Here is a 23,600-nt window from a genome sequence, read left to right as displayed (position 1 = left end):
GCGCCAGGAAGGAGGGACAGGGCGGCAGGTACCGGTAGGGGCAGAGCGCCCCGGCCCCAGGTCTCCGGTCTTTGCCCGCTAGTGTCAGGCAGTTAGACCACCATGATCTTCACTTCATTGTTGTGATCAGCCTGGTAGAAGAAGGGGATGCAGGTGTTGCTGCCCAAGACCGGGCACTCCTCGGGGTTCTGGATCTCGCGCAGCAGTTGCATGATCTGCGCAGTGGGGTTCTCAGGGGTCGTCTGGCCCCGCAGGGCTTCCCCCCGGGGGCGGTCCACGTTGTCCTCGAGGCTCACCTCATGGAGAACTTTGGAGAGAGGGAGAGAGAGAGAGAGGCAGGGCTCGGAGTGGTGTGCCAGCTCTCCCCTGCCTGCCCGCCGGTCCTCCCCAAGGGCGCTACTCACCACCCTCGTCGGCAGCACCAGGCTCCTGGGGGGCTGGGGGCGCTGTAGTGGGCTCACCAGCAGCGTTCTGGGCAGCCAGGAACTTGCCATACCATTCATTTCGCTCGTCCACCAGGCGTAATACCAGTTCCCGGAGCTCCAGCAGCTTCACCTGGAGGGAGAGGTGCTCAGCACCCGCAGCCCACCCCACCCCCGCCCACAGAGACGGTCACAAGGACCCCCACCTTCATTGCCTCCTTGTCCTGAGCCAGGCGGCTGATGTACTCCTCCTTCTCCTGGTGCCGCGCCTTCAGCACCGCCCTCTGACTCTGATAAAGGGCGATGTACTCTCCTGCGGGGAGCGGGGAGGGCGAACAGGGCTCAGGTGCGGGGCTGCCCCGATCCAGCCCACGGCCCCCCGCCCCGGGCCCCAGCCTCTCCACTCACCAATAGTGTCTGTCTCTCCGGACAGCTGGATACAGCGATGCTCCAGCTCCTCTACCCGCTCCTTCAGATCCACTTTCTCCTGCATGAGCGCTGTAAAACGGCCCTGAAGCCAGAAGAGCAGGGTCAGGGCTCGGGAGCGACCTGACCGCAGGCCCCCACCCTTCCTGGACCCCACTGGGGGCGACCCACTCACCTGCAGCTTGTCCATGGCCACCTGGAGGGCCTGGTGGGTCTCCGCAGGCACACTGTCCCCCCCGATCCCGGAGGCTGGGGCCTCCTTCTCCGCCCCGTCCTGGGCCGGGGCTGCCAGGTGAGCCAGGCGCTGGCAGCGCAGCTTTTCCTCCTTCAGCTGCCCGCGCAGCCGGGCCTGCTCTTCCTCAGCACTGGCTAAGGCCGAGTTAAAAAATGCCACCTGCGGGCAAGAGGTGTGCGCATGCTTTTGTGGGGGATACTGAGGACCAGCGAGGGATGCCCCCCCTCTCGGGGTCTTGGTGGGCAGGCCTGCGGTTCAAGGATGACATGGCATCGGACTGCGGCTCCCAGGGGAGCTTGGGGGTCCAGAGAAGTCAGAGGGAGGGAAACCACAAAGAGTGTCTGAGAGCAAGCACAGGCGGAGGTGGGAAGACAGACAGGCAAGGAGCGGGAGGTCAGCTCACCAGCAGCTCTCGGCTGTCGAGCTCCTCTGGCACGCTCAGCTTCCGCCGGGGGGCCTCCTCATCCTTCTCCTCACCGTCCAGTCCATCTCCTGCTGGGGACACATGGAGGGGCCTCAGACAACCCGACAAGGCAGGTGGAGCAGGCCGGGAAGAGAGCGTGCGGCCCAGCTCTGCCCCTCACCTCACCGGCTGCAGGAAGAGGATTCGCTGTCCTAAAGGCCTCTTCTAACTCAATTCCACGCTGCTAATCGTCCCCCTGCTCCTCAGCCTGGGAGTTCTCCCTCCGGGCCGTCCTACTTACCTTCCCCAGGCACAGCCACGAGGTTCAGCCGGGCCTGTAGCTGCCGGTTCTGCTGGTTGGCTGCTTCCAGGCGCTCCTAAGGGGCCAGGAAAGAAAGTGAGGAGGGACACAGGTTGCAGGCGGGGCCCTGCAGTCCGACGCCCTCACCTGGGTCTCCTGTAACTCCTGGTGGGCCATCTGGACCGCCACCTTGCCCTGGACTTCCTCGTGCTGCAGCTGGTCCATGAGCTGGGTCTGCAGCAGCGCCTGCTTGTGCAGCACCTCCTTCTCAGAGGCCAGCTGCTGATAGGCAGCCACGTACTGCTGCAGGTGGCTCAGGTACTGGTCCCGCTGCTGCTGCAGGTCCTGAGCCTCCTGGCTCTTCACCTCCACCTGCGGGAAGACCCTGGGGGTGAGGGCAGGCTGTGGCTTGCTTCCGCGGTCTGAGCCCATAGACTGGGGAGGTTGGGCACAGACCCCTCTGCCTGAGGCAGGCACCGCGAGGCTCTGCTGGCTGCCCAGAGCCCCACGCCGCCTTCACCCAGCCCTCATAACAAGCTTCTTTCTGTCTTAACTTGAGGCCGCAGACGGGTGGAAAAGCAGAGCTGCGGCCGGCATCTGTGAGGTGCACACTGAACGCTTAAGGCTTTACACGCATGATTCTCTAATCTCCAACACCTCTAGCAGGAAAATGATAACCTTTTTTTTTTTTTTTTTTTTTCCTGTTTTTTTGGCAGCTCCACACCATCATGCAGGATCTCAGTTCCCCGACCAGGGATCGATCCCACACCATCTGCAGTGGAGTCTCAACCACTAGACCGCCAGGGAAGTCCTGCTAACCTCCTTTTAAGATAAGGAGACTGAGGCTTAGAGATGCGAGGGCTGAATCCAGGGCTGAACCCAAGGAGCTGGCCACCGTACAACCTCTCTTCCCCTCTAATTAGGAGCTCGGTGCCTCTAGCGGGGACAACGACCTATGGCCCAGGGCTACTCAACTCTGAAAGTCAGAGGCCGGGGGGCAACAAGTAGTCACAGGCTCTGGAGGACTCCGGGGTCACCTGTCCTGGCCCCAGGTCCCTCGCTCCCCAGAGGCTGGTGCCTGACTCCCAGCCCTTCCGCTGGGGCAGGGGTTACCGTCTCCTTCAGCTCTCCCAGCTTCTCCTGCAGCTGGCCCAGCTTCTTGGCCAGCTCCTCCTTGACGTGCTGCTCCGAATGCAGCGCGCTGGTTATCTCCATGTTCTCATTGGACTGCACAGAGAGAAGCAATCAGTGGCCACCCGATGCAGCTGGAGACCCCAGAACTTGGTGTCCACCTCCCACAGCTCAGGGAAGGGTGGAGGCAGGTAGGCAAGTCTGCCCCTTCCCCCCACAACCCTCCGAGCAGGGCTCTCCGGCTCACAGTGTGCCTTCGTGGGCACCATTTCACAAAAGGTCCATATCACCCATTTTACAGGTGGGAAAACCAAGGCCCCAGACGGGTTAAGTGCCTCGCCCCGCCCCAAAAGACTTGGCCAGGGAGGAGGGCAGGCTGGCCGGGAAGGGCTGCGCACCAGCCTGACGAATCCATTCTGCAGTTCAGCCAGCTGCTCCTTGAGCTCGCGGTTCTGGGACAGCGCACGGCTGATGGTGGCGCGGTCACTCTGCATGCTCTCTAGAATCTGCTTGCGCTCCTCTGCCTGCTTCCCCCAGCACTCGGCTGCCTGCTCCAGCTCCAGCAGCCGCTGCTCCTGCTCCTGATTCAGGTGACTCAGACTTTCGTTGTCCTTCACCTGAGCCTGCAGCTGCCGTGCCAGGCTCTGCAGTTCCTTCTGTAGCTGTTCGGCCTCTGCCTGTAGCCGTTGTTCTACCTCCGAGGGCCCGGCTGGGGGCTTCTGAGGCGGAGGCACAGCTGAGAAAGGGAGCACACCATCAGGGCCTCTCACCTCTGCAGTCTCCAAAAACCGGTTTTGTTTTTTTTTGGCCGCACCAGTGCGGCATGAGGGATCTTATCTCCCCAAGCAGGGATCGAACCCGTGCCCCCATGCAGCGGAGGCACAGAGCCTCAACCGCTGGACGGCCAGGGAAGTCCCTCCAAAACACCTTCTTCTTGGTCCACAGCTCCTGATTCAGCCTCCTTGCCCCAAACCTTGGCTTCCTGGCTCAATCTTTCAAGACACGTTCAAACGGAGTTCCTTACATCTTTATGCTCAAGACCACAGTGGGCACTTCACCCCTTTTTTGCAGATGGGGACCCTGAGGCTCAGGGAAATTGCAAGACTTGCCAACTCCTGGGACAGACCTCTTTCCCTCGGCCACGGTGCCCTCCCACCCACTCACCGCCGCTCCCCGCCGTCCTCACCAGCCCCGACACAACGCTGCTCCCGGATCCCCTGGCCCCGGCTTACCGATCTCGGTCCTCAGTTTGGCCAAACTGGTCTCCAGCTCCTGCACCTGACTCATGCTGCACTCCTTTTCTTCCCTCAACTTGCCCATCTGCCCAAAGCATGGGTGGGAGGGTGGGGGGAGAGCACAGGAGGGGGTCAAGGCCGGGCGACCACCTCCCTCTCCACCCCCACCCTCTAGATACACGCTTCCACCTCTGGCTGCACACAGCAAGTGTCGTGATTCCTATTTCACAGATGCCCAGGAAGACCAGGTGACCTGTATGAGGAGGGGGTGGAGGGTCACCTCTCACCTGCTCCAACATCTGCTGCATCTTCTGCTGCCAGACGGCGTTCTCTTCTTTCATATTCACCACATACTGGTCTCTCTCTGCCTGCAGCTGCTTCAGAGAATCCTTCAGCTGCGAGAGTGGGCACAGAAGTTACCACGGGCTGTCACGGGGCCTCGCCTGCTCCCGGTCACCCAGGGTCATCGTCCTCCCACACCCCTCTCCCTGCACGATCTCACCTGCTCCACGTGGGTCTCCAGCCGTGCCTGCTCGTCCAGGGCCTGCTGTAACTGCTGGCTGCCGTCAGCGGTAGGTTGACTAGAAAACTGGATGGTGGAAAATGAGGTTGGATCTGGGAAGCCCAGGTTGCTCCATGCAATGCCCCCCAAAAGGTCCATCAACGTACAGCTCAGGGTTGTCCTCGTGTTATTAGAACCAGGTCCACAGGCTTAATTTGTACTAAATCCTCATTGCTCTCCAACCACCCCAATCCAGTGTGTATCCTTCTGGACCCTTTTCCATACATACGCAAACACGTTTAATTAATGCACAGTGCAGTTGTGCTGTCACGGGGTCGTACCATATATGGTTCTGCAACTTAATTTCACTTTGCTGCAAACAAGATATACTTAATTTTTGTAATGGTTACAGAGTAGTCCGATATGTGAATATGGCATACTTTAACCGTACCCTTACTGATGGCAGGAAGGCAGAGAATCACTGTGCACGCAGGAAAACTAAAGAGGAGGCTCTCTGAGACTTGAGCGCCCTGTCTACCTGGAGGCTTGGCCCCGAGAGGAAGGGAGCGGACTCACGGGCTAGCCTTACAACTGTCATCCATAAAACAATGGTTTTCAACCAGGATGCTTTAAAAATAAAAATAAAAAAGGCCTATCCCTGAGATTCTGATTCCAGAGGTCTGGGCAAGGCCCCAATTTTTCTCCTATCTCTAGAGGAGTCTATGGCAGGACCAGAACAAGGATCCGAATTTTCTGGCTCCTGGCCGGAGGCCACCCACAATGACCCTAAGAGGCCCTGGCCCCGCCAGGTGGGGCCCGCATTCCCTGGGGCTCCAGCCCCACCTGCTGCAGCAGCAGCTCGGACATCTCCATCTTCTTCTGCAGCTCCTCCATCCCCAGCTGCATGGCCGCCTTCTCTTTCTCCATGACCCGCAGCTTCTCCTCCAGCTCCGAGGTCTGCTGCTTCAGGTCCTCATTGCTTTTGCTGTGACCGGCGGTAGTGGAGGGAGGCGTGAGTAAAGAACCGAAAGGGTCGCTCCGGTGACCAACCCACTACCTTTGCCGCAGAACCACAGAACAGTCGCTTTGGAAGGGACCCCGGGATCAAGAGTCACAAGTGGCAGGCCACAGAGAGGACATGAGTTGCCTGAGGCCAGAGCAGGAGTCGGTGGCACAGCTGGGACAGCAGAGCCTGGCTCTGCACGCATGCAAAGCTGTACCAGCTCCTCACCCCGCTCCCTTGGCTCCCCCGCACTTCCCAGCCCTCCCCCACCATCCCCATCCTACTTGTTCTTGTATAAGTCCAGCCTGAGGGAATCTCGCTCTTTGGTTAATTCTTTGTTGTACTGCAAACACAGAGAGGCGAGGTCAGGAGAAGGGAGGTGGAAGATGCAGACTAACAGCAGCAACAGGAACGACTCCCAGCGACACGTCCTCACCTGGTGTCAGACTTTTTATATTTTTTCAAAGCACTTCCAAGGCAGGTGGAGAGCTCTAACTCACGGCTGGCTCACAGGCCCGGGGACAGCAGATAACACTGCCATCATTCTCGCTGTTATCAGCCCCACGCCTGAACCTTTCCTGAACACTCTCTCAGCCAACGTTCCCATTTCAAACTCACAATCACCCTGGGAGGCAGTTACTATTACTGTCTCCATTTTACGGGTGAATAACACGGAGCATTAGAGGTTAAGTGGCTCGCCTGACATCTCTTAGAGCTAAGACTCTTGAACCACGTTCTCTCCCCGGGGTGGGAGCACAGATATGATGGGGGGATTGAATTGTACTGTAATCTCTTGTTCATTTTTTGAATGGATGATACACTCACATGGCCCCTAACTCAGAAGGTACCAAAGTGACATGTCTCTCAGCCATCCTGTTCCTCTCCCCTGGGTTTTTATGAATCCTTTCCGACCTGTCTTATATATATTTCACACACGTACTTTTCTCTCTCTTAGTGCGGTAACGGATAAAAATACTGTTCTGAACCTTCACAGCCCGAACACCTGGCACTTGGGCCAGAGCCCGCAGCCAGTAAAGGGCAAGGCTGGCGCTCTGGCTCTGGGCTCTGCATCCAGCGCTCGCTCTGGACAGCACTCCCCCCACCTCCCCCCACAACTCGCCATGGCAACCAACTCACGCCGGTTGCTTCTCACAATCACACACTTTAAAGCAGCAAGACACGGCCAGTGCTGCCTTCTGGGTGGCAAGTCACTCCATCCTGCCGAAGGGACCTTTAGGCTCACCCCACCCACACACCACCTCCAGCGGACGGGCAGACTGCCGGGCTCACCCTATCGGCCTGCTTCTGCTGCGTGGACACGGCAGACAGCGTCCGTTCCAGCTCTCCCACACGCTGCCTGGACGACCGCAGGCGATTAGCAAGGTCCTCCAACTCTCCTGAAACGACAGCATGAGAAGGGAAGCCCAAAGAAGGAATCCCGCTGAAGGCCAGCCATTGTGCCCGGCCGAGGGGTGAAAGGGTGCCTAGATTCCCACCTGCTTTCTGCCTGGCTGCCTGTTGGGTGTGAGCCAGAGCTGTCTGTAATTCCGTCTTCTCAGACACCAGAATCCCTATGGTCTGGATGTGGACCTTTGGGAGAAAGGGCAAACAAGTGCTAAAAGCAGAAAAGCAATGTTTCCTGGGGGCCATGAGGGACCCTGGTTCAGCCCACTCACCTGCAGCTGTTCTCTCAGAGCCCCTTGTTCCTTCACGAGCTTCTTCTCAAATTCCTTCTTCTCCTGCAGGAAAAGAGAAGAAACAGCTCTTACTGGTAGGCAGAGGTGAAACGGCAAAGGATATAGTCCCCGGAATGTCATCACTGGCCCAGGACAGGCCCACCGATGAGAACAGGTAATCGGCCACCCCGGGAGTAGGGGACGGGCAGCGAGGGGCAGGGGGTAGGCCCCCTCTTTCTCCAGGCTGCCGGCAGGCAAGAGGAGAATGGGCCTCTACATCTGAATCCTCCCCCAAACCCATCAGCCACGGGAGGAGCAGACAAAGAAATCGCGTTACTTTTTCCAGTCGATCCAGAATTTCCTGGTTCTCTTGTTTCTGTGGGGAGAGTCATAGGAAGGTGACTGAGATCGTCCCCCTTTCCCACGATCCTCAGACCAAAGAGGAGGGACGGGCAGGGGCCAGGAATGGGTTAGAAAGGGAGAGTTCATGGGGACATAAACGGACGAACGCTTCTCAAGCTAAGAGACTCTGGGTCTTGGGAAGTTTTGCTCATGGCTACAGTAGCGAGAGTCTGGATCTGATTCCCTTGAAGGGACAATGACATAAACCTCTAGAAATGGAGTCTGAGAAGGTCAGACCACCCTCTGCCAGCTCACGATCTGGAAGGGGGCATGCACTCAAGGAATGTTTCCTGAGCACACACTGCAGGCCAGGCTCTGTTCTTAAGAGCACAGATATGGGAACGAAAAAGACCTTTTAAATCTTTGATTGTTTGAGCTTAAGGGGACCTTGGACACCCTCTAATTCTACCTCCTCAGGAAACGAAAGCCCAGAGAGGACAGCTGACTTGTCCAAGGTCAAAGTCGGAACAAATCAGGGGCTGAGTCGGGGCTGGGACACACCAGTCAAGCTAGTGCTCCCCCTACAGGCAACAGCCCCAGGGCAAGCGTGGGGAGGACTCAAGCGGGGGTCTCTGGAGAACAGAGTAGGCAAAGAGGGCAGCCACAGAGAGGGCCATGCTGCATGCCGTGCTCCGGGCTCCCTCCAGCTGAGACCTAGGCCCCCCGGCACCCCATTCTCCCATGGCACCAGGGGTCCCCAGCCCCTTTCTTCAGAGCCCCAAGGTGAGACTGGGGCCCCAGACCGGCAGCGTGGAATCCGGGGACAACACTGGACTCTTACCAATTGCTCTATCTTGCTACTGAGTTGTTTGTTTGTTAGATTGCTGGAGTCCAGGGCTACTGATAGTTCTTGGTACCGGCTCTGAGGCGCATGCAGAGAGGAGGAGGAGGAGTTGGAGGAGGGGCGGGGAGAGGTAGAGAGAGCAATCATTAGGGTTGGGGGGTGTCTGGGCTGTCTCAGCTGGCAGTGGGGCACCCAGGCCCCGCTGTGGGAGGAGGGAGGTGGGGGCAGGTGACGGCTGGCCTGCAGGGTCACTGGGCCACGGTGCAGGCCCCCTTACCTCCAGATTCTTTATGTCAGTACAGGATGCTAGACCCTCCCCGTTGATGTAAGATGGAGACTAGGAGAGATGAAAGAGTTCACATGGAAACGTGACCCATCCCCCTCAAGGCCTAAGCCCTCCAACATCTTCCCCATCAACTGGCAACATTTCTTTTTCTGCCTAACTTGCCACCCCCCGCTTAACCCCTCCCTGTGCCAATTTCTCCTCGTTCGTAATCCCCCCTTGTCTCTCCGCTCCCAAGCAGCTCTCGTCTGCAGGATAAAATGATGTAACCATCTCATGGTCCAACCCCTTCATTTGGACAGCGTCAAAGAGGAGACTCAGAGAAGTAATGACTAGCTAAACATTATCCAGCCAAGCTGCCTGGTCCCAGGACCTTCCCTTCCTCTTGGGAAACTCTGCCTCGGTTTCTTTCCGTCATATTTTCCTTCCCACTCTAGCCCACTCCGGGCTCCAATTTTGGGGGTGGTACCTCGGACACAAGACCGTTGAGCTGCTGAGATAGCTGTCGCAGGCTCTCGGTGGATGAGAAAGATCTGGGGATGAACACAGTAGTCAGGGGTGCAGGAGGCTCGATGGGAAAGAGGGGGTCATGGGCAGTGGCCTAGGGACCGCTGGCCCCGTGGGAGACACTCACGTGCTTTCATCAATGGGACTAGGATCACTGTCAGCATCACGGTTCTGTTTGGAAAGAAACGTATGAATCGGTCATTCAGTTTCCAGTAAGAACCACCCACGGCGCCAAGCTCATTCCAACCACTTTCCGTCCGCCCGCACCTTAAGGAGAACCTGCTTTTGGCCTCCCCCACCCCAGTCCTCAGGAAGGGCGCCTCGCTCTAGGAGCCAAGCTACCTGAAGAAAGGGGAAGAGGCTCCACGGTAGGTCCAGTCCTCCAGGAAGGAGGAGGGGGTGAGCATAGAGTGGGGCAGCAGGCCAAGGGGGAAGAGGCACGAACCTGAGTTGATGCCATGCTAGTGACACGGGGGGGACTAGCACGGGGGGAAGGGACACCGCCAGGTGACACGGTGTCATCAGCAGACAGTGTAACAGGAGCGGCGCGGTCTTTGGGCGCCTGTCACAGAACAGAGCAGGGGGTTAGGGGGCCACGCAGGGCAAAAGTCGCCTCACTGCCGTGAATGCAGGGGTGCAGAGCGGGTAGGACAGGTGTTGCTGCAGTCAGAGTGACAGTCACACATGCTGGGAGCCACTCTGGGGGGTGGCTACGGCTCGCCCAGACCTCGGGCCAGTCTGCAGCCTTCCGGGACTGCACAGCCTCCTTCGAGAACACGAGGGCCTTGTTCTCCCTGGAGCTCAGCTCCCTGGCTGACCTACGGCAGCTAGAGCAGGTGGAAGGAAGGTGTGCCAAGTCAGGGAGAAGCAAGGCCCTGCTCTTCCAGAAAGCCAGTCTGTGCCCAGAGGGCCCCTCACCCGGGGCCGCACGCTGGGCAGAGGGTGGCAGTGATGAAGGAGCAGAGCGATCTGCCTCTTTCTTCCTGTTCTCCCTCCTTCCTTCCCTCCTTCCGGCAACTACTGGTGTGTCTCCACGACTCAGGCCTTTTCTGGGAAAGAAGCTGCCCAATGAGAAGGCTCTCCCTGCTCTTAGAGGTAAAAAGAAAACCGTGGCCACTACCCACCCCAACCTCCTGGCTCCAAAACACCTACCCAACCAAGAAACAGCTGAGAAACCAGAGGTAAGACGTCTACCCTTTGACTCTTGTCATCCTGTAGAACAATCGTGGGATTGAGGGCCAGGAGCCATGGAGAAGTTCTCTCTTGGCCCAAATGGATCCACTTGCTTGACCAGAGCCCCACTCGGCCGCTCTCCAGGCTCAGGCCTGACACTTAGTCCAAGCCTCTGGCTCGAGGGATCTAATGTTCAATAGGTGAGATGGGGAAGAGGGCTGATAAGCCAAAGCTTGACGAGGGAAGAGCACCGGGGAGCCAAGGCCTGGCCAACGAAGCTGAGTCTGGAGGAAGAGGCTGCACCTCTCTTGGGGGAAAGGGCTGCCTGCTCTCCGGAGCCTCAGGCCTGGCCTCTGAAAACCCAAATCTACTGCCCTCCTTAGAGCAAGCAGCGCAGAACCTGGGGAGCTGAAGATGAATCAGCTGTTTGCTTGGTGACCGTCCACACGGTGACCTCTGACGCCAGAACCTGGTGTTGCCTTGTCAACCTGGACTACTGAATCTAATAGGTAAGAGCAGGGGTCAGCAGCTGGCTAGGCATGAGGCTCTGGGGGAGGGGAGCACACTCTTAGCCACGGGCCCTGGCGAGCCCTGGGTCCCTCCTGGCCTCTTGGGTGCCCACGGATCCCTAGCATTAGAAACAAGAAAGCTCAGAAGGGGAAAAAAGTCTTTTTCTGAGGACTTAAATACACTTAATATGACTATTTTGTGAGCAACCAAGTTATTTCATAATTTTGAGTCATATAGCTAAGTATGGAATTTTAAACAACACTGCCCACTCCCCTCTAATGTCCCATTCCATTAAAAAAAACCCTTTTTTCCTATCCATTAGTCCTCAGTTCTGGAAACGCCGTCAGCTCTGCCCAGGATACTGCAATCACAGGCCTGCACTACTAGAGCAGAACACTTAAGTGAGAAAGTTATCGATATAGAGAGGATTTTAAAATGACAAGAAGGGAATGTGGGGATCTGGGTCTTCATTTCCAGGACAGCGGAAGGATGCGGGCCCAGGGCCTTAGGACAAGAGTACAGGCGCACAGCTTCGGGACTCCTGTAGGCCTGCGCTCCCCTCCCCGTGCCACCCAGCATCTCCTCTGAGCCAACAGGGTGAGTCACAGCACCTGGGCAGACCCGACCGACCGGGCCTGAGCAGCCCTAATGACTGAAAGACTATCTAACTCCGGCCCCCCTCCCTGCCCATCGCCAGCAGGACCTGGCCCCCTTCCAGCCCTACTCCTCTAGCCTGGCAGATGTCCCCCGAGGAAGTTAATTAAGGAGGAAGTGCCAACATCATTTCCGGAGGAGGTCACCTCCTAGTCCAGGGGCACCCCAGGCTCCCCGCCTTTCTGGAAAGTACTCTGTGAGCTCATACCCTGGCTGTTACCTGTACTACACCCTCTGCCTGGGACTCCCATTTCCCCTACTCTCAGTGTGGATGACTGCTACCCACCTCGAGTCTTCAAACCGGCCTCAAATGCCACCCGCTCCAGCCTCGAGTCCATTTAGAAACAACCTCTGCCTTGTCGAGCATTTGGAATGTTGCCATATTCCAAATGTTTCTTTCATCTGTTTTCTACAGCCCCTAGGAACATTCCTCTGCTCTCAAGGGCCCACTGAACATGGTTAAGTGTCCAGTTAATTTTTAAAAGAGAATAGGGGCAGAATGTCCTGATCACTCATGTGTTTGGTTAACCGCACATTCCTTACAGATAGTTCCATTGAAAAAAATAACCTCAATCCTTGTAACTATAATGCAAACTCCTTTTCTCTTAACCCTACATTCCCTACTGCCAAACCTAAATGAGCTGATCAAAAGAAAATCACAAACTACTTTGTGGTCTGTTGGTCTTTTGGGGTCAGATGCCCAGGGGCCAAGACTTGAAGGTGTGGTTTTATTTAACCTCTCCTAGTTTGACAGCACCACGGACATTCAAACTGGAGGCTCAAAGGGCCCAAATCCCACACACCTGCTCTGGAAGCTATTCCCAAGTTACCTTTAACCTCCAAGGAGCATCTCACCTTCTCCAAGACGATAAAAGATGGGGGGTCGGGGGGGAACCCAATCAACCAAGCAGGTGAAAAAGCAGACATGAACAGGCCCAGGGTTAATGACAGCAACATAAAATAAGCCAGAGGCAAAGTATCCCCCAAACCAGAGAAGCCTCAGGGCATGCAGAGCTGGGAGGGAGCAAGCCAGAGAGGGGGGTCTCGGCACTGCCTCACCTTCCACTTGTCCAATGGGGGGATCGCTACCCCATTGGAGCGGTTAAGGTCGGACACCAGCACCTTCAGAATGTCCTGAATCTATAGGAGGCGAAAAGGGAAAAACAAGGGCAGGGAGAGAAAGAGAAAAGTGGCTTAGAGAGGCAAGAGAGGGAAGGAAGAAGAGACGGGTTCAGGGCAATGGAATGCTGGAGAAGAGAGAAAGGGATCAATACCACAGCCTGTGCCATTTTCCAAACATCCACTTGCTGCCTTGCCAGAGGCAGAAACCAAGGTAAACAGATGGAAAAGTCCCCGGAACAGTGCAGTCACATAGCTCCTTAGGCGAACAATGCAGCTCTTAATAGCTTCTTAGACTCTCAGGCCCAGACTTTTAAAAACCAGACTTCAGAACAAGGGTCCGCTTGAACAAAGCGGGCTACAGCTAAAAAATAAGTCTGAAAGACAATGATCTGATCCAACAGTGTCATCTTACAGATGAGGAAACCGAGGCCCACAGGGGACGAAGTGATTTTTCTTGACGTCACCTGGCAAACTGGTGGCAAAGATGGCCTTGAAACTCAGATGATCTCCTAATCCAAGGGCCTGGGACTCTCCTCACCACACCCTGGGGTTCTGTTGGTGCCTCTAAATGGAGAGCCTGAGGACAAGAGGCTGTTCTCACTGCCTGGCTTCCCACTGAGGCTGGGGCTGAGGAAGACCACCAGAGCAGTAAGTCAAATAGCAACTACTCTTTACTGAATGTTTACTCTGCACCAGGCCCTGTATTAGGGGGTTGTTATAAAAACAACAACAATCTCATTTAAACTTCAGAAGTGCAAGACGGTATTACCCCAGTTTTACCAAGGTGGAACCAGAGACCCAACGAGCTTAAACCATTTGCCCAGAACCATATCCCCAACGGAGGGAGAGGTAGAATTCAGACCCAAACTTCTTAGCCAATATCTGACATTTCTTCCACAGTCTTAACCACTACCCTCTCCTGCTGTCCCTTGAGCACCCCATCCCCAGAAGGTGGCAAAACTCACAGCCTCGGGCGAGGGGCCACCACCAGAAGCGGTTGTCTCCGGGCTACTGCCATTCTTGATCTTTCTTTTTTTCTTAGCTCCTGCAGGAACACCAGGGCTGTTCTTCTGCTGATATTCCCTTAACTGCAAAAAGGAAAAGCAGTGAGGTTCATGAGAACTACAAGCCCCCTATATTCATACCCTACTTTACAGTTTACAAGAAGCAGAGGTGGAAAAGTAAACATTTAATCAGACATCAGGGTCCTTTCTTACACCTCTGTTAGAGCTGCACACCACTGCTCCTCAAACTTTTACATCAGCGTATCCTAATGGCGGAAGGCAGTGAAGGCACACACCCCTAGTGAATCTGGGAACGTAACAGAAAGGGGACAACCCGAACACCATTTCGGAGAGAAGTGTATTATACTCTTACAAATCTATGCAAATGTCGTCCCTAAGCACATTACTATAAAAGGCTTTTTCTCTCTCAAGAGAATCAAGCAAAACTGATGCTCCAGTCCCATGTTTATTCCTGTGGCACTCAGGGCACCGCATGCTGAGATGATGATTTGAGAAAGATTCCCAGCTGTGAAGTTCAGTTTCACGCGATCTGTTCCACAGAGGATAAGCAGATCTCACTCCAAAGAAGCACTGAATGACGGGCACTCTGGTCTCAGAATCACAGCGAATCAGAATGTAAGGTAGAAGATTCAGATTAAAACTGAGAAAGTCTCTCTGGACAGAAACCTGAGAGAAACCCAAACTAAACAAAGCACATTCTCCCCACTGCCACCCAGAGATATTGTCAATGTTTCGAGATCACTGGTGAGGTGTAGGCTTTTTACGCTATCGACACCAAAGGATGGGGTACAGTCTAGAGTGAGGGGGGAGCCTGAAACCCAGGTGGGACTTAGGTCCCACAGTCCCGAGTCCCCTTCAAGCTGGAAATTTGTGCTGCGACCAGAGAAACCGGAAAGGATGTGAAAACACAGGGGGACGGGGTCGTAAGATCAAACACCGGGCTCGTGGCGGTAATGACAATTCGGAGGGGAATTATGAGATAACTAATTTCACTCCCTACCGATGCCCGAGTCGCCGTGGGGGAGGGGAACGCAAGGCCAAGACCGAGGTCCTTGAAGACCGGGAACCTAGGGAGCCCAGGGAGCCCAGGAGGTCCGGTTCTGGGCGGCAGGAGGCGAGGGCCGAGCCTGGTGCGGGAAGCCCCCGGGGTCACCGGCCCAAAGTCACCCAGGGGTGACGAGAGAGGGCGGGGGCTGGGCTGCCGGGGGGCGGGACTGGCTGAGAATACTTTTGGGGGGGGCGCCAAGGGGCGCCGAGAGGCTCGCCCCGTGTGCCTCGGAGGCAGCACAGACTCTGGCCATGGCCCGGCCGTCGGAGGGGTCTCAGGCTGGGTCAGGGAGCCGCGACCCCGCACGTTTTACCTTTTTCTTGGCCGCAGCCAATTTCCTCTGTCGGGTTTCTTCCGACATCCCGGGACGGGGCGGGGGAAGGGGGGGCCACATCAGCACGATCCCGGCAACCCCTGCGGAATTGCTTCCGGCAGCCGCCGCGCCAATGTGAAACGAAGCCAGAAAAGGCGGGACCAGGGCGGTACTAGGCCGCAGTGGTGTGAGCGTAGCCTCAAATCCCTAATCCCATTAGCCGATGGGAAAGTTGAAAGGGAAAGGGGCGTGGCTAACCCACCATTAGCCAGGAGGGACGGGGGAAGGCCTAATAAAGACTGCGTGCGCAGCCGCTCTCCTTGCCTATTTGGTCGACGAAGGGCGGTGCCCGATCTCGCAGCGTGCTTACATAGTCTTTGTGACGGTTCGGTGTGCGTCACAGAGCTGCGAATACCGGGCGGGCTTGAGGGGCCGCTTCTCCGCACCCGCCCTGGACCCTCCCGCACTGCAGAGCTCCCCGAGTCGGGGGCCCCGGACCCCAGGGCTGAGGAGGTGGGCGAGGAGCGGACAGCAGGGGGAAAGCACATCTCTTCCCACTTTCCTGACTCCCCGTAGGTCTGCCCCAGACTTTCTCTCCCCAGAGATCGCCTCCAGAGACCACCCCCCCTTCCACTGCTCCACATCAGAATCCCTCCTTCCTCCGGGATTCCTACCCCGATCCCGGGAGCATTATCTACCCTCTTCCCAACCGGATCCAGTCCCCGTCTCTGTACTTCACAGCAGTTCCTCCTCTCACACCCTCACAGTACCCCTTTCGTCCCAAAGCGGCCTCTGGGTCCAATCAGCCTTTTTCCCTCGGATTCCTCTACAGGACTCAACCAGGACTTTCCAAAAGTTGCCGTGGGGCTTTCCGATCCCCTGTGAGTATGCTTGCGCCCCCTTCCTTGCCCTCCACCCTGTACCCCACTGCTGCTTCCAGTCCTCCTCTCCGTCCCCAGCAGCAGCTGACCCACCCCCAGTCCTCTTCACGGTCTTCCCCCAGCTGACCTCATTCTGCTGAGAAACTCTATGTCATTTCTCAGTCCTTCCCCATCTTTTCCTCCTGCCCACCAAGCTTCAAAGAAGAAACAGCGTCCTGTACTTTGTCAGTGGCACCCCAGGCTCTCCAAATGGGCTCTGTCTCTCATCCTTCCTGACAGCACCACAAGTGGCTGGTTGGTTTTGTTCGTTTCACACCACTATCCCTCCCTCACCCATTCCACCCACATGGAAACCACTCCCTTTCCCTCAAATGCCTGTACTCTCTCCTGCCTTAGGGCATTTGGATACACTGTCTGGAATACTTTTTCTTCCAGCTTTTTGCCAGCCTGATGCCTACTCATCCTTTAAAGTTGAGCTTCCTCAGAGAAGTGTTAGCCCCACTTCGGGCTCAGGCCAGTAGCTTTGTTAGCCACTCCCCTAGAACACTGTACTTCAACTTCAAAGCACCTTTCAGACTGGTAGTTAGTTGATTGGTTATTTGTCATTCACTCATTCATTTGACGAATTCATTCGAAAGAGTGCTTACTATGTGCCAGGTACTGTTGTAGACACAGGGCAATCAGCAGTGAATAAAACAGAGTCCCTGCCGTCATGGTGTTTACACTCCAGTGGTATAAGGCCGTCAGTGAAAATAATATTAATGAAATATACAATATGCCACGTGGTGATAGATGTTAGAAAACATCGGGACAAAAGGATAGTGATTGAGGTGTGGCCGTTTAAATGGGGTGGTCAGGAAAGGACTTTCTGATGACGTGTGACCTGTGAGCAGAGCTTTAAATGGAAATTTCTGGAGGAAGAGCATGACTGTTGGGGGTTCTATGTCTGGGACTAGGCTATATGTTCCATGAAGGCAGGGGGCCAGGCTTGATGTCTTATCCATTGCTGAACCCCTGGAGCCTTTACCAGTGCCTGGCAGCTAGTGTTTACTCACGATGTGTTGACTGACTGGTTAAAATCCCCTGTCCTAAGAATGGGAACCACGTCTTCCTCGGTCTCTTGTATTACAGTTGCTCCAACAAACATTTCCTGAAAATTAGCAGTGTACCAGGCACCGGCCTTCACAGCTTTTAGACGCAGAAAGGACAAAGATGAACTGTAGCCCCAGGGATGGGTTTTGCTACCCAATGCGATGATAAAGCCAGCGACATCATAGACTTGACAGGAGAATCCAAGAGGTAGACCTGAAGTAGATTCTCTGGGGTCAAATTGGGAACCAGGATGGGCCCTTTAGTTCAAGTTGGGTTTGGCTGGGAGTGAAAGAAAACCCAGCATCCCTCCAGCTGGTAGGAAAGAGGAAGGCTAGAGAAAGGCATGCCCTCTCCCTGGAAGGACAGTTCCCAGACATCGCATATGCTATTTCTAACTAAGTTCCACTTGCCAGAACTTAGCTATAGGGCCACATCTAATTCCAAGGGAAGCTGGGAAATGTAGTCTTATTCTGGGGTGGAGGCTGTCTGTTACCAGCCAGAAGCAGGGAGTGGATATTGGGGGTTTGTGTAGGTTCTGAATTGTAAATAATTGGTCAGTCTGGCTTATGACTCTGTGCCACGCAGCGGCCATCTCCCAAGTCTGACCAGGCTGATGGGGCCAGCAAGGATTCTCTGCACCTTGACATTCAGAAGCTGAAGGAGAAGAAGGACATGCTGGACAAGGAAATCTCCCAATTAAGATCTGAGTAAGTCTCTTTGGGTTCCTCAGTGTGCTTAAGATAACTTTTTTTTTTTTTTTTCGGCCATGCCATGCCATGCAGCTTGCAGGATCTTAGTTCCCTGACCAGGGATTGAACCTGTGCCGCGGCAGTGAAAGCGCTGAGTCCTAACCACTGGACCGCCAGGGAATGTCTAGATAACATTTAACTAGTGCCCAGTAACTGCAACCTAGCTTAGCATAAAAACAGGACTGTGCCGGGAATTCCCAGGAGAATAAGGGGAACTAGGAACTGGAAAGCCATGGCTCTCCCAGTCTCTTCTGGGGCCCACGGTCTCTGCCTCTGCTTCTGTCTGCACATGGGCTCTGTCCTCCCTCTGCAGGTGGGGTTCTCAGTGCCCAGGGGAAGCTGGCTCTTCCACAACTCCTGGGCTTTCCCATGCCCTTTGCTCCAGCCACATGGCACAGACTGAGCAGCCTTTGAACGTGCATGTCACCCTTGAGGGGATCTGATTAGCCACTCATGTGCCCATCTGTGAATCCCTTGGCTGTGACCAGGGTTACATAGTACCAGCGTGGCTGAGGATGCCTCCCTAAGAGTACAGGGAGAATTTGCCAGGAGTGAGGGGGTGGGCAGATCTCCTGCCCTACCTTAAGCTTCATGAGGGCAGGGTCTATCTTGGCATCACTATCTTGGTTCCCAATGCCAAGCACCTGGTAGGCCCTTAGTGAACATTTGTTAAATAGATGCCTCGTTACTCTCTGAACCTTGGAGCCTCGTCGGCTTTCTCAATGATATTCTCTCTCTCCCTCTCTCTCTCTCTCTCTCTCTCTCTCTCTCTCTCTCTCCATTTCTCACCCCAGAGGCTACAGTGTAGATGAACTGGAGGACCACATCTCCCAGCTCCACGAGTATAATGACATCAAGGATGTAGGCCAGATGCTGCTAGGCAAACTAGGTGAGGGAGTCCCCATGCCCCAGGGGTGGTGGGATTTTGCTCTCCCCTACCATTCTCAGCTGCCACGCTCCCTGAATGCCCCTCCCCTTCCTGGGCACCTAGCGAAGCAACTGCACAGCTCTTACCTGAGTGCCTGCGGTTTTTCCCTCGGGTATAGATCCTGCTTTGGAGCTACAGGCAGGTTTGAGTCTGGGCTCACCCGCCTGCCTGAGGACTAGGGTTCCCAGTCCTCCGGGGCCTACTCAGACCAATGGAGACCCCAGCCTCGCCTCAAGTGGCCGACACGCTACAGAGGCAGAAAGTGCAAGGGGAACTCTGTGGCTCAAAGGGGTATTTTGTTCCTCCTTGAACACAGTCTCACTATCTAGAGGGCTGAGCCGAGACACAGGCACCTGTGTGTCTGAGCTGGCTGGGACAGCCCACCTTGGAGGTGAGGAAATGGGTACGTGGCCTTGGTTCCATCACCTGGCTTGGATCGGTGGGCACTCTGATGTTCAACCAGCAGGGGCCGTCTGGGACAGTGCTCAGAGCTGGGCTGGCTGCCCGCTGGCTGCCTGAGTTGTAGCTCTTGTCGCAGAATTGCCCCTCGGCGTCTGGGATTCCACGGCAGGAAGGGCTTCTCCGTGTGTCAGTGGGGAATGGGTCTCAAAGGAGGGGAGGGAGAAAGCAGAAGGAGGTGGAGGATGATCAGGGCCCAAGAAGAAAGGAATGTGAGGGGACTGTAGCCTAGAGGCCAAGGGGAATAAGCTCTTGTTAGACAGAACCCAGTTTGAGACCTGTCCTTCCAGGTCATGGGACCTGGAGCAGGCAGAGTGTCCTCTTTCATTCGTTCAGTGAGTATTTCCTGAGCACCTACTCTGTGCTACTCAACAGGGTATGGGGACATTTCGGTGAACCAGACACTTGAGTGTCGCCATTCTCATGTGACTTATGTTTTGGTGTTGGGGGTGGGGGCGAGGGGAATGGTCAAGAAGTGAAGGAACACAAATAAATGAATTATAAAATGTGTTAAGTGCAGTGAAGGAAACAAAAGACAGAGATGGAAAATACTGAGGTATGAACAGGGTGGCAGGTGGGGGTGAGACGGGGTGGTCAGAGCAGGCCTCTGAGGAGACCCCTTCCCTTGGGAGGAGAGAAGAGTCTGTGAGGAGGCATGAGGAAGGGCATCACCAAATGGCAAGGGCATGCACGTGGGCCAGGGTTTGCAGCTGGCCACTGATACAGTGTGAGTGTGAGTGTACACTTACATTTTCAGCACATGACTCTTGATGCTGCTTCATGTGGGTGAGGGTTCAGTGAGTCTAGTTTGGAGGGACCAGACAGGGCCCACCGTGGAGGATTCTGGAAGGAGTAGCAGGAGGGTTATCTGGGCCAACTAGGGGAGCAGGAAGAAAGTGCTGGAGAGGGTCCTGGGTAGGCCAGGGCTTTGGCCATTTTCCCTCCCACTTCTCCCACTGGACATTCTTCCTTCCTTCCTTCCTTCCTTCCTTCCTTCCTTTCAGCCGTGATCCGAGGTGTCACCACCAAAGAGTTGTATCCAGAATTTGACCTGGACGTGAATGACTGACCTCACAGCCCCTTGTCCACGGCCCACTGGGACAGGCCGATGTGGACGTGAGAAGCAGTGAAAGCCCAACCAGAGCACCTACAGGCTTTCCAGTGAGAAAGTGTCAGAAGCCCTTTTCTAGAGAGCCCAAGCCGAGTCAGGAGGGAGCCCAGAGAAGAAGGGGAGCAGGAAGGAAGGGGTGTTCCCAGCTCTGAGGTTCCTGAAATGTTCCAGTGATACCTGTGTATGTGTATATGGATCCTGCTTGTAAATAAACATATGAGCGATTTGGGTGCGAATCTGTATGCTGATTCCCTCTCCTCTGATAGCCCCCGATCCTACCCTGGAAAAAGAGAGCCTGCCTTGGATTCTAACAAACTTCCATGTGCCAGGCACTGTACTAAATGCCTTATATCCATTGTCTCTCATGCTTCAATCCATCCTATGAGGAATTAGTGTTACTATCCCCGTTTTACAGATGAGGAAATTGAGGCTCAGAGAGGCACAGTGACTTGCCTGAGGTCACACAGCCAGTAAGTGGCAGAGCAGGGCTTTGAGCCCAGGTCTTCCCTCTGAAGCTTCTGGTGTGCAACACTGCCTTCCTGGGCTGGGAAACAAGTGGGTAAGAGCTGAGAGCGAAAGAGTGACATTGGGAGGAATTCTTCCCTGATCTATGGAATCAGGGTTCCACTCCCCAGTTGCAATTCTCTGCCAAGCACGGGTGGGCTGTTGTCATTTCTTCACCGCGTGTCGCTCATCCTGAACAGCCATCACTGGCAGAAGTACAACTTGAGTGTTGTAACTGCTGAGTGCAACCCAGAACAGCAGGATTTCACGTCGGACTTGCTAGGTATTCTGACGGTTCCCGCTGCCCCTCTGCCCTGTCCCTGCTGGACATTCTCATAAGATTTCAGAAGTTATAGCAGTGCTTGGGGACAGGCTTTCATGAGGTGAAGTAAGTTTAGTTTCTAAAAACCAGCCATGCACCTCAGGCCTGGGTTTGAGTTCCAGCTCTGCCCGCTTACAGCTGTGTGACCGTGGGCAGCTGGCTTGGCCTCGATAAGTAGAAATGATAGTAGTGCTGTATGCATCAGGGCAATTAGCATTAATTGCCTCAACAACCCCCAAACCCCCTTGGCTGAATGCGGTAAAGGTGGCTTTGTTTCACAAAGTCCAATGAGGACTTGGTAGCCCTCCTACGTTTTGGAGCTTCCCCGCTGGAACCCACAGTGGGGGCATGCTTGGAAAGCATGCATCATCTGGGTCCATTTCCCTCTGTGTGAGGTCAGCTCTCCCAGGTGTGATGGCAAGCAGAGGCCTCAAGGGGGCAGCGTCTGCTCAGAGATGCGCCCAGCTGCCGGGGAAGCCGCCCCTGGGAGGGCCCTGCCTGGGGAGGTCTGGTCCTGCCAAGCCACTGGCCACAGACAAGATCCTCAGAGTGCCCCACAGAGAAGAGGGGGTTCTCTATGGAAGCACCTCTCCCAGAGTCTGAAGTGACCCCAACCGCCACCCTGGGCAGTAAGGAGCCAACTGGTTGTGAGATGTGCATAGTGACACATGCCATTGGTCTGGGCGTGCCCTGATGGTGCTAGGAAACAGGCTACCAAGGGCAACTGACACTGTGAGTGCAGGAACATTGTTTGATCACATCCAGTGTAAACCTTGCTCCAAAACATTCATCATTTGGTACATACTAGAGTTCAAAACGCTAATGAAATACAGCCTGTATTCTCATCCCTGAGGGCAGAGAGGGGTCGTTTCCGGGCAGCCTGACCTCATCGAGGCAGTGTCACCAAATAACACCCCGCTTTAGCTTTGCTCAGAAGAAGAGGACAATTTGCAGAGGGGAGGAAGGCCAGATCGGGGCCATCTGTTATCGAAGAGTGGTGCCTGAGGGGCCCGCAACCTTGACGCCTGGAGGCTCTGTGATGAAAGCTCTGGGTACTGTCAAGTGTTGTCACCAGGTGAAAGGTGACGACCACCGTTCAAACCAGTCACAAGCCGAAGGTTTCCCCAGAGAAGGGTTGATGGAGATAACTAACATTTCTGAAACCCTGTGGGTCAGCAGGGAGATGAGTGCTTCATGGGCAGTATCTCACCGGCACCTCCCAACCAGAGTGTGGGTAGGTGGAGTATCCCCATTTCCAAACTGAGGTCTGAGGGGTGGAGTAACTTGCTCAAGGTCACAGTTCCAAGAAGCAGCTGAGCCGTCTGGCTCCAGAGCCTGGCTGACGGTGAGCTGTCTTCCTCCCAGCCGAGGCTCAGCCTCTCTTGAGTCTCACCCAAGGTCATACATTAATAAAAGAAGTCAGAACTTGAATCCAGAACTCTGAGCCTTTAAGCCCAAGGTCTCAGCCACAAATCTTCACTGTGCTTCTTCGAAGTTGTACCTGCCCAAGGCCCTGACCTAGAGGCCTCTACCTTGAGTTTGGCCTTGGCGCCTCTCTCCTAATTCCTCTGAGCAGGAGGCTTCGCTCCCTTTCCAGGGAGCCTCTCATCCCCAAACATTAGGAACTCTGAACGGGAGCAGATCCTCTCCTGGCCTTTAGCTCCCTCTCGTGTTCACTCCAGAATCCCAGAGGATCTCCGCGGCAATGATAATCGCGGTAGCCAACACTGGGAGCACATACTCTGTGCCAGGCCCCAAGCCTCGAGCTCAGCATGACTACAAGTATTTCCAATGGCAGCCCTAAGAGGTACATCATTAGCCCCATTTTCCAGATGAGGCAAATGAAGCTCAGAGAGGTTAAGTCACTTTCCCAAGGAAACAAAGCTAAGTGGCCAACTCCGAGGTTGAAGTTTCCACAATCATTCTCTTTTTTAAAAAAAAAATATTTATTTATTTATTTATTTTGGCTGCACTGAGTCTTAGTTGCGGCATGCATAAGGGGTCTAGTTCCCCGACCAGGGATTGAACCCGGACTCCCTGCATTGGGAGCGTGGAGTCCTACCCACTGGACCGTCGGGGAAGTCCCCACAGTCATTCTCCTTAAAGACCAGGTAATAATTTCCAAACCTCTTGAGTGTCACAATTACCTGAGAGGGCTTTTAAAGAAAAAGATATGGGTCTCTAACTCCTCCCTAGGGATCCTGCTTTGGTAGGGGGGCAGGCCTGTATTTTTTGTAACAAGCTCCCCAGGTGTTTTTGATATCTGGCCTCTCCGGTGAGCATTCCTGGATGGTTGACAGGTTGCCTCTAACCACCAGGAATAACATCCAATCAAATCCTGTCTCCAGGGCTTCCCTGGTGGCGCAGTGGTTGAGAGTCCGCCTGCCGATGCAGGGGAC

At 55.1% G+C, this 23,600-nt stretch overlaps 2 protein-coding genes across 8 annotated transcripts; one reads left to right on the top strand and one right to left on the bottom strand.

Annotated features, from left to right (window-relative positions):
• Positions 1–6: 6 nt before the first annotated feature.
• GOLGA2 (golgin A2) lies at positions 7–15,300 on the bottom strand. 7 transcript variants are annotated; one of them, XM_007102406.3, is made up of 27 exons: positions 15,156–15,300; positions 13,735–13,857; positions 12,707–12,787; positions 9,756–9,872; positions 9,438–9,481; positions 9,273–9,336; positions 8,798–8,857; positions 8,518–8,598; positions 7,672–7,710; positions 7,335–7,397; positions 7,155–7,248; positions 6,949–7,055; positions 5,943–6,001; positions 5,499–5,640; positions 4,656–4,742; positions 4,441–4,548; positions 4,151–4,238; positions 3,317–3,654; positions 2,901–3,014; positions 1,935–2,159; positions 1,788–1,863; positions 1,487–1,578; positions 1,024–1,242; positions 831–933; positions 629–735; positions 405–555; positions 7–307 (listed from the first exon to the last, which is right to left on the bottom strand). In XM_007102406.3, the coding sequence occupies exons 1-27, from the start codon at positions 15,234–15,236 to the stop codon at positions 93–95; spliced, it is 3,078 nt and encodes a 1,025-aa protein (XP_007102468.1). In that variant the 5' UTR covers positions 15,237–15,300; the 3' UTR covers positions 7–92. The 7 variants fall into 7 exon arrangements, with proteins under 7 accessions (XP_007102468.1, XP_007102469.1, XP_007102470.1 ...); XM_007102407.3 differs by having other exon boundaries at positions 1,487–1,575; XM_007102408.4 differs by lacking the exon at positions 8,518–8,598.
• A 78-nt stretch (positions 15,301–15,378) lies between these two features.
• On the top strand, positions 15,379–20,604 carry SWI5 (SWI5 homologous recombination repair protein). Its single transcript, XM_028485054.1, has 6 exons — positions 15,379–15,386; positions 15,428–15,727; positions 15,988–16,036; positions 17,714–17,835; positions 18,672–18,766; positions 20,269–20,604. Exons 1-6 carry the CDS (start codon positions 15,379–15,381, stop codon positions 20,331–20,333), a joined length of 639 nt encoding a protein of 212 aa, XP_028340855.1. The 3' UTR covers positions 20,334–20,604.
• Positions 20,605–23,600: the final 2,996 nt, after the last annotated feature.

Source organism: Physeter macrocephalus, unplaced genomic scaffold (genome assembly GCF_002837175.3).
Source record: "Physeter macrocephalus isolate SW-GA unplaced genomic scaffold, ASM283717v5 random_306, whole genome shotgun sequence".
NCBI lineage: Eukaryota > Metazoa > Chordata > Mammalia > Artiodactyla > Physeteridae > Physeter > Physeter macrocephalus.
Note: the sequence above shows the minus strand (reverse complement) of the source record. Positions and strands in the feature narration are given on the sequence as shown.

Coding starts and splice junctions, on each gene's coding strand:
- SWI5 (XM_028485054.1), top strand. Junction 16,037..17,713: donor GTGGGGCTTTCCGATCCCCT/GTGAGTATGCTT, acceptor TGTGCCACGCAG/CGGCCATCTCCCAAGTCTGA. Junction 17,836..18,671: donor ATCTCCCAATTAAGATCTGA/GTAAGTCTCTTT, acceptor TTCTCACCCCAG/AGGCTACAGTGTAGATGAAC.
- GOLGA2 (XM_007102406.3), bottom strand. CDS start 15,236: ATGTGGCCCCCCCTTCCCCCGCCCCGTCCCGGGATGTCGGAAGAAACC. Junction 9,337..9,437: donor AGTCCCATTGATGAAAGCAC/GTGAGTGTCTCC, acceptor GTTCATCCCCAG/ATCTTTCTCATCCACCGAGA. Junction 3,015..3,316: donor AGAATGGATTCGTCAGGCTG/GTGCGCAGCCCT, acceptor CTCTCTGTGCAG/TCCAATGAGAACATGGAGAT.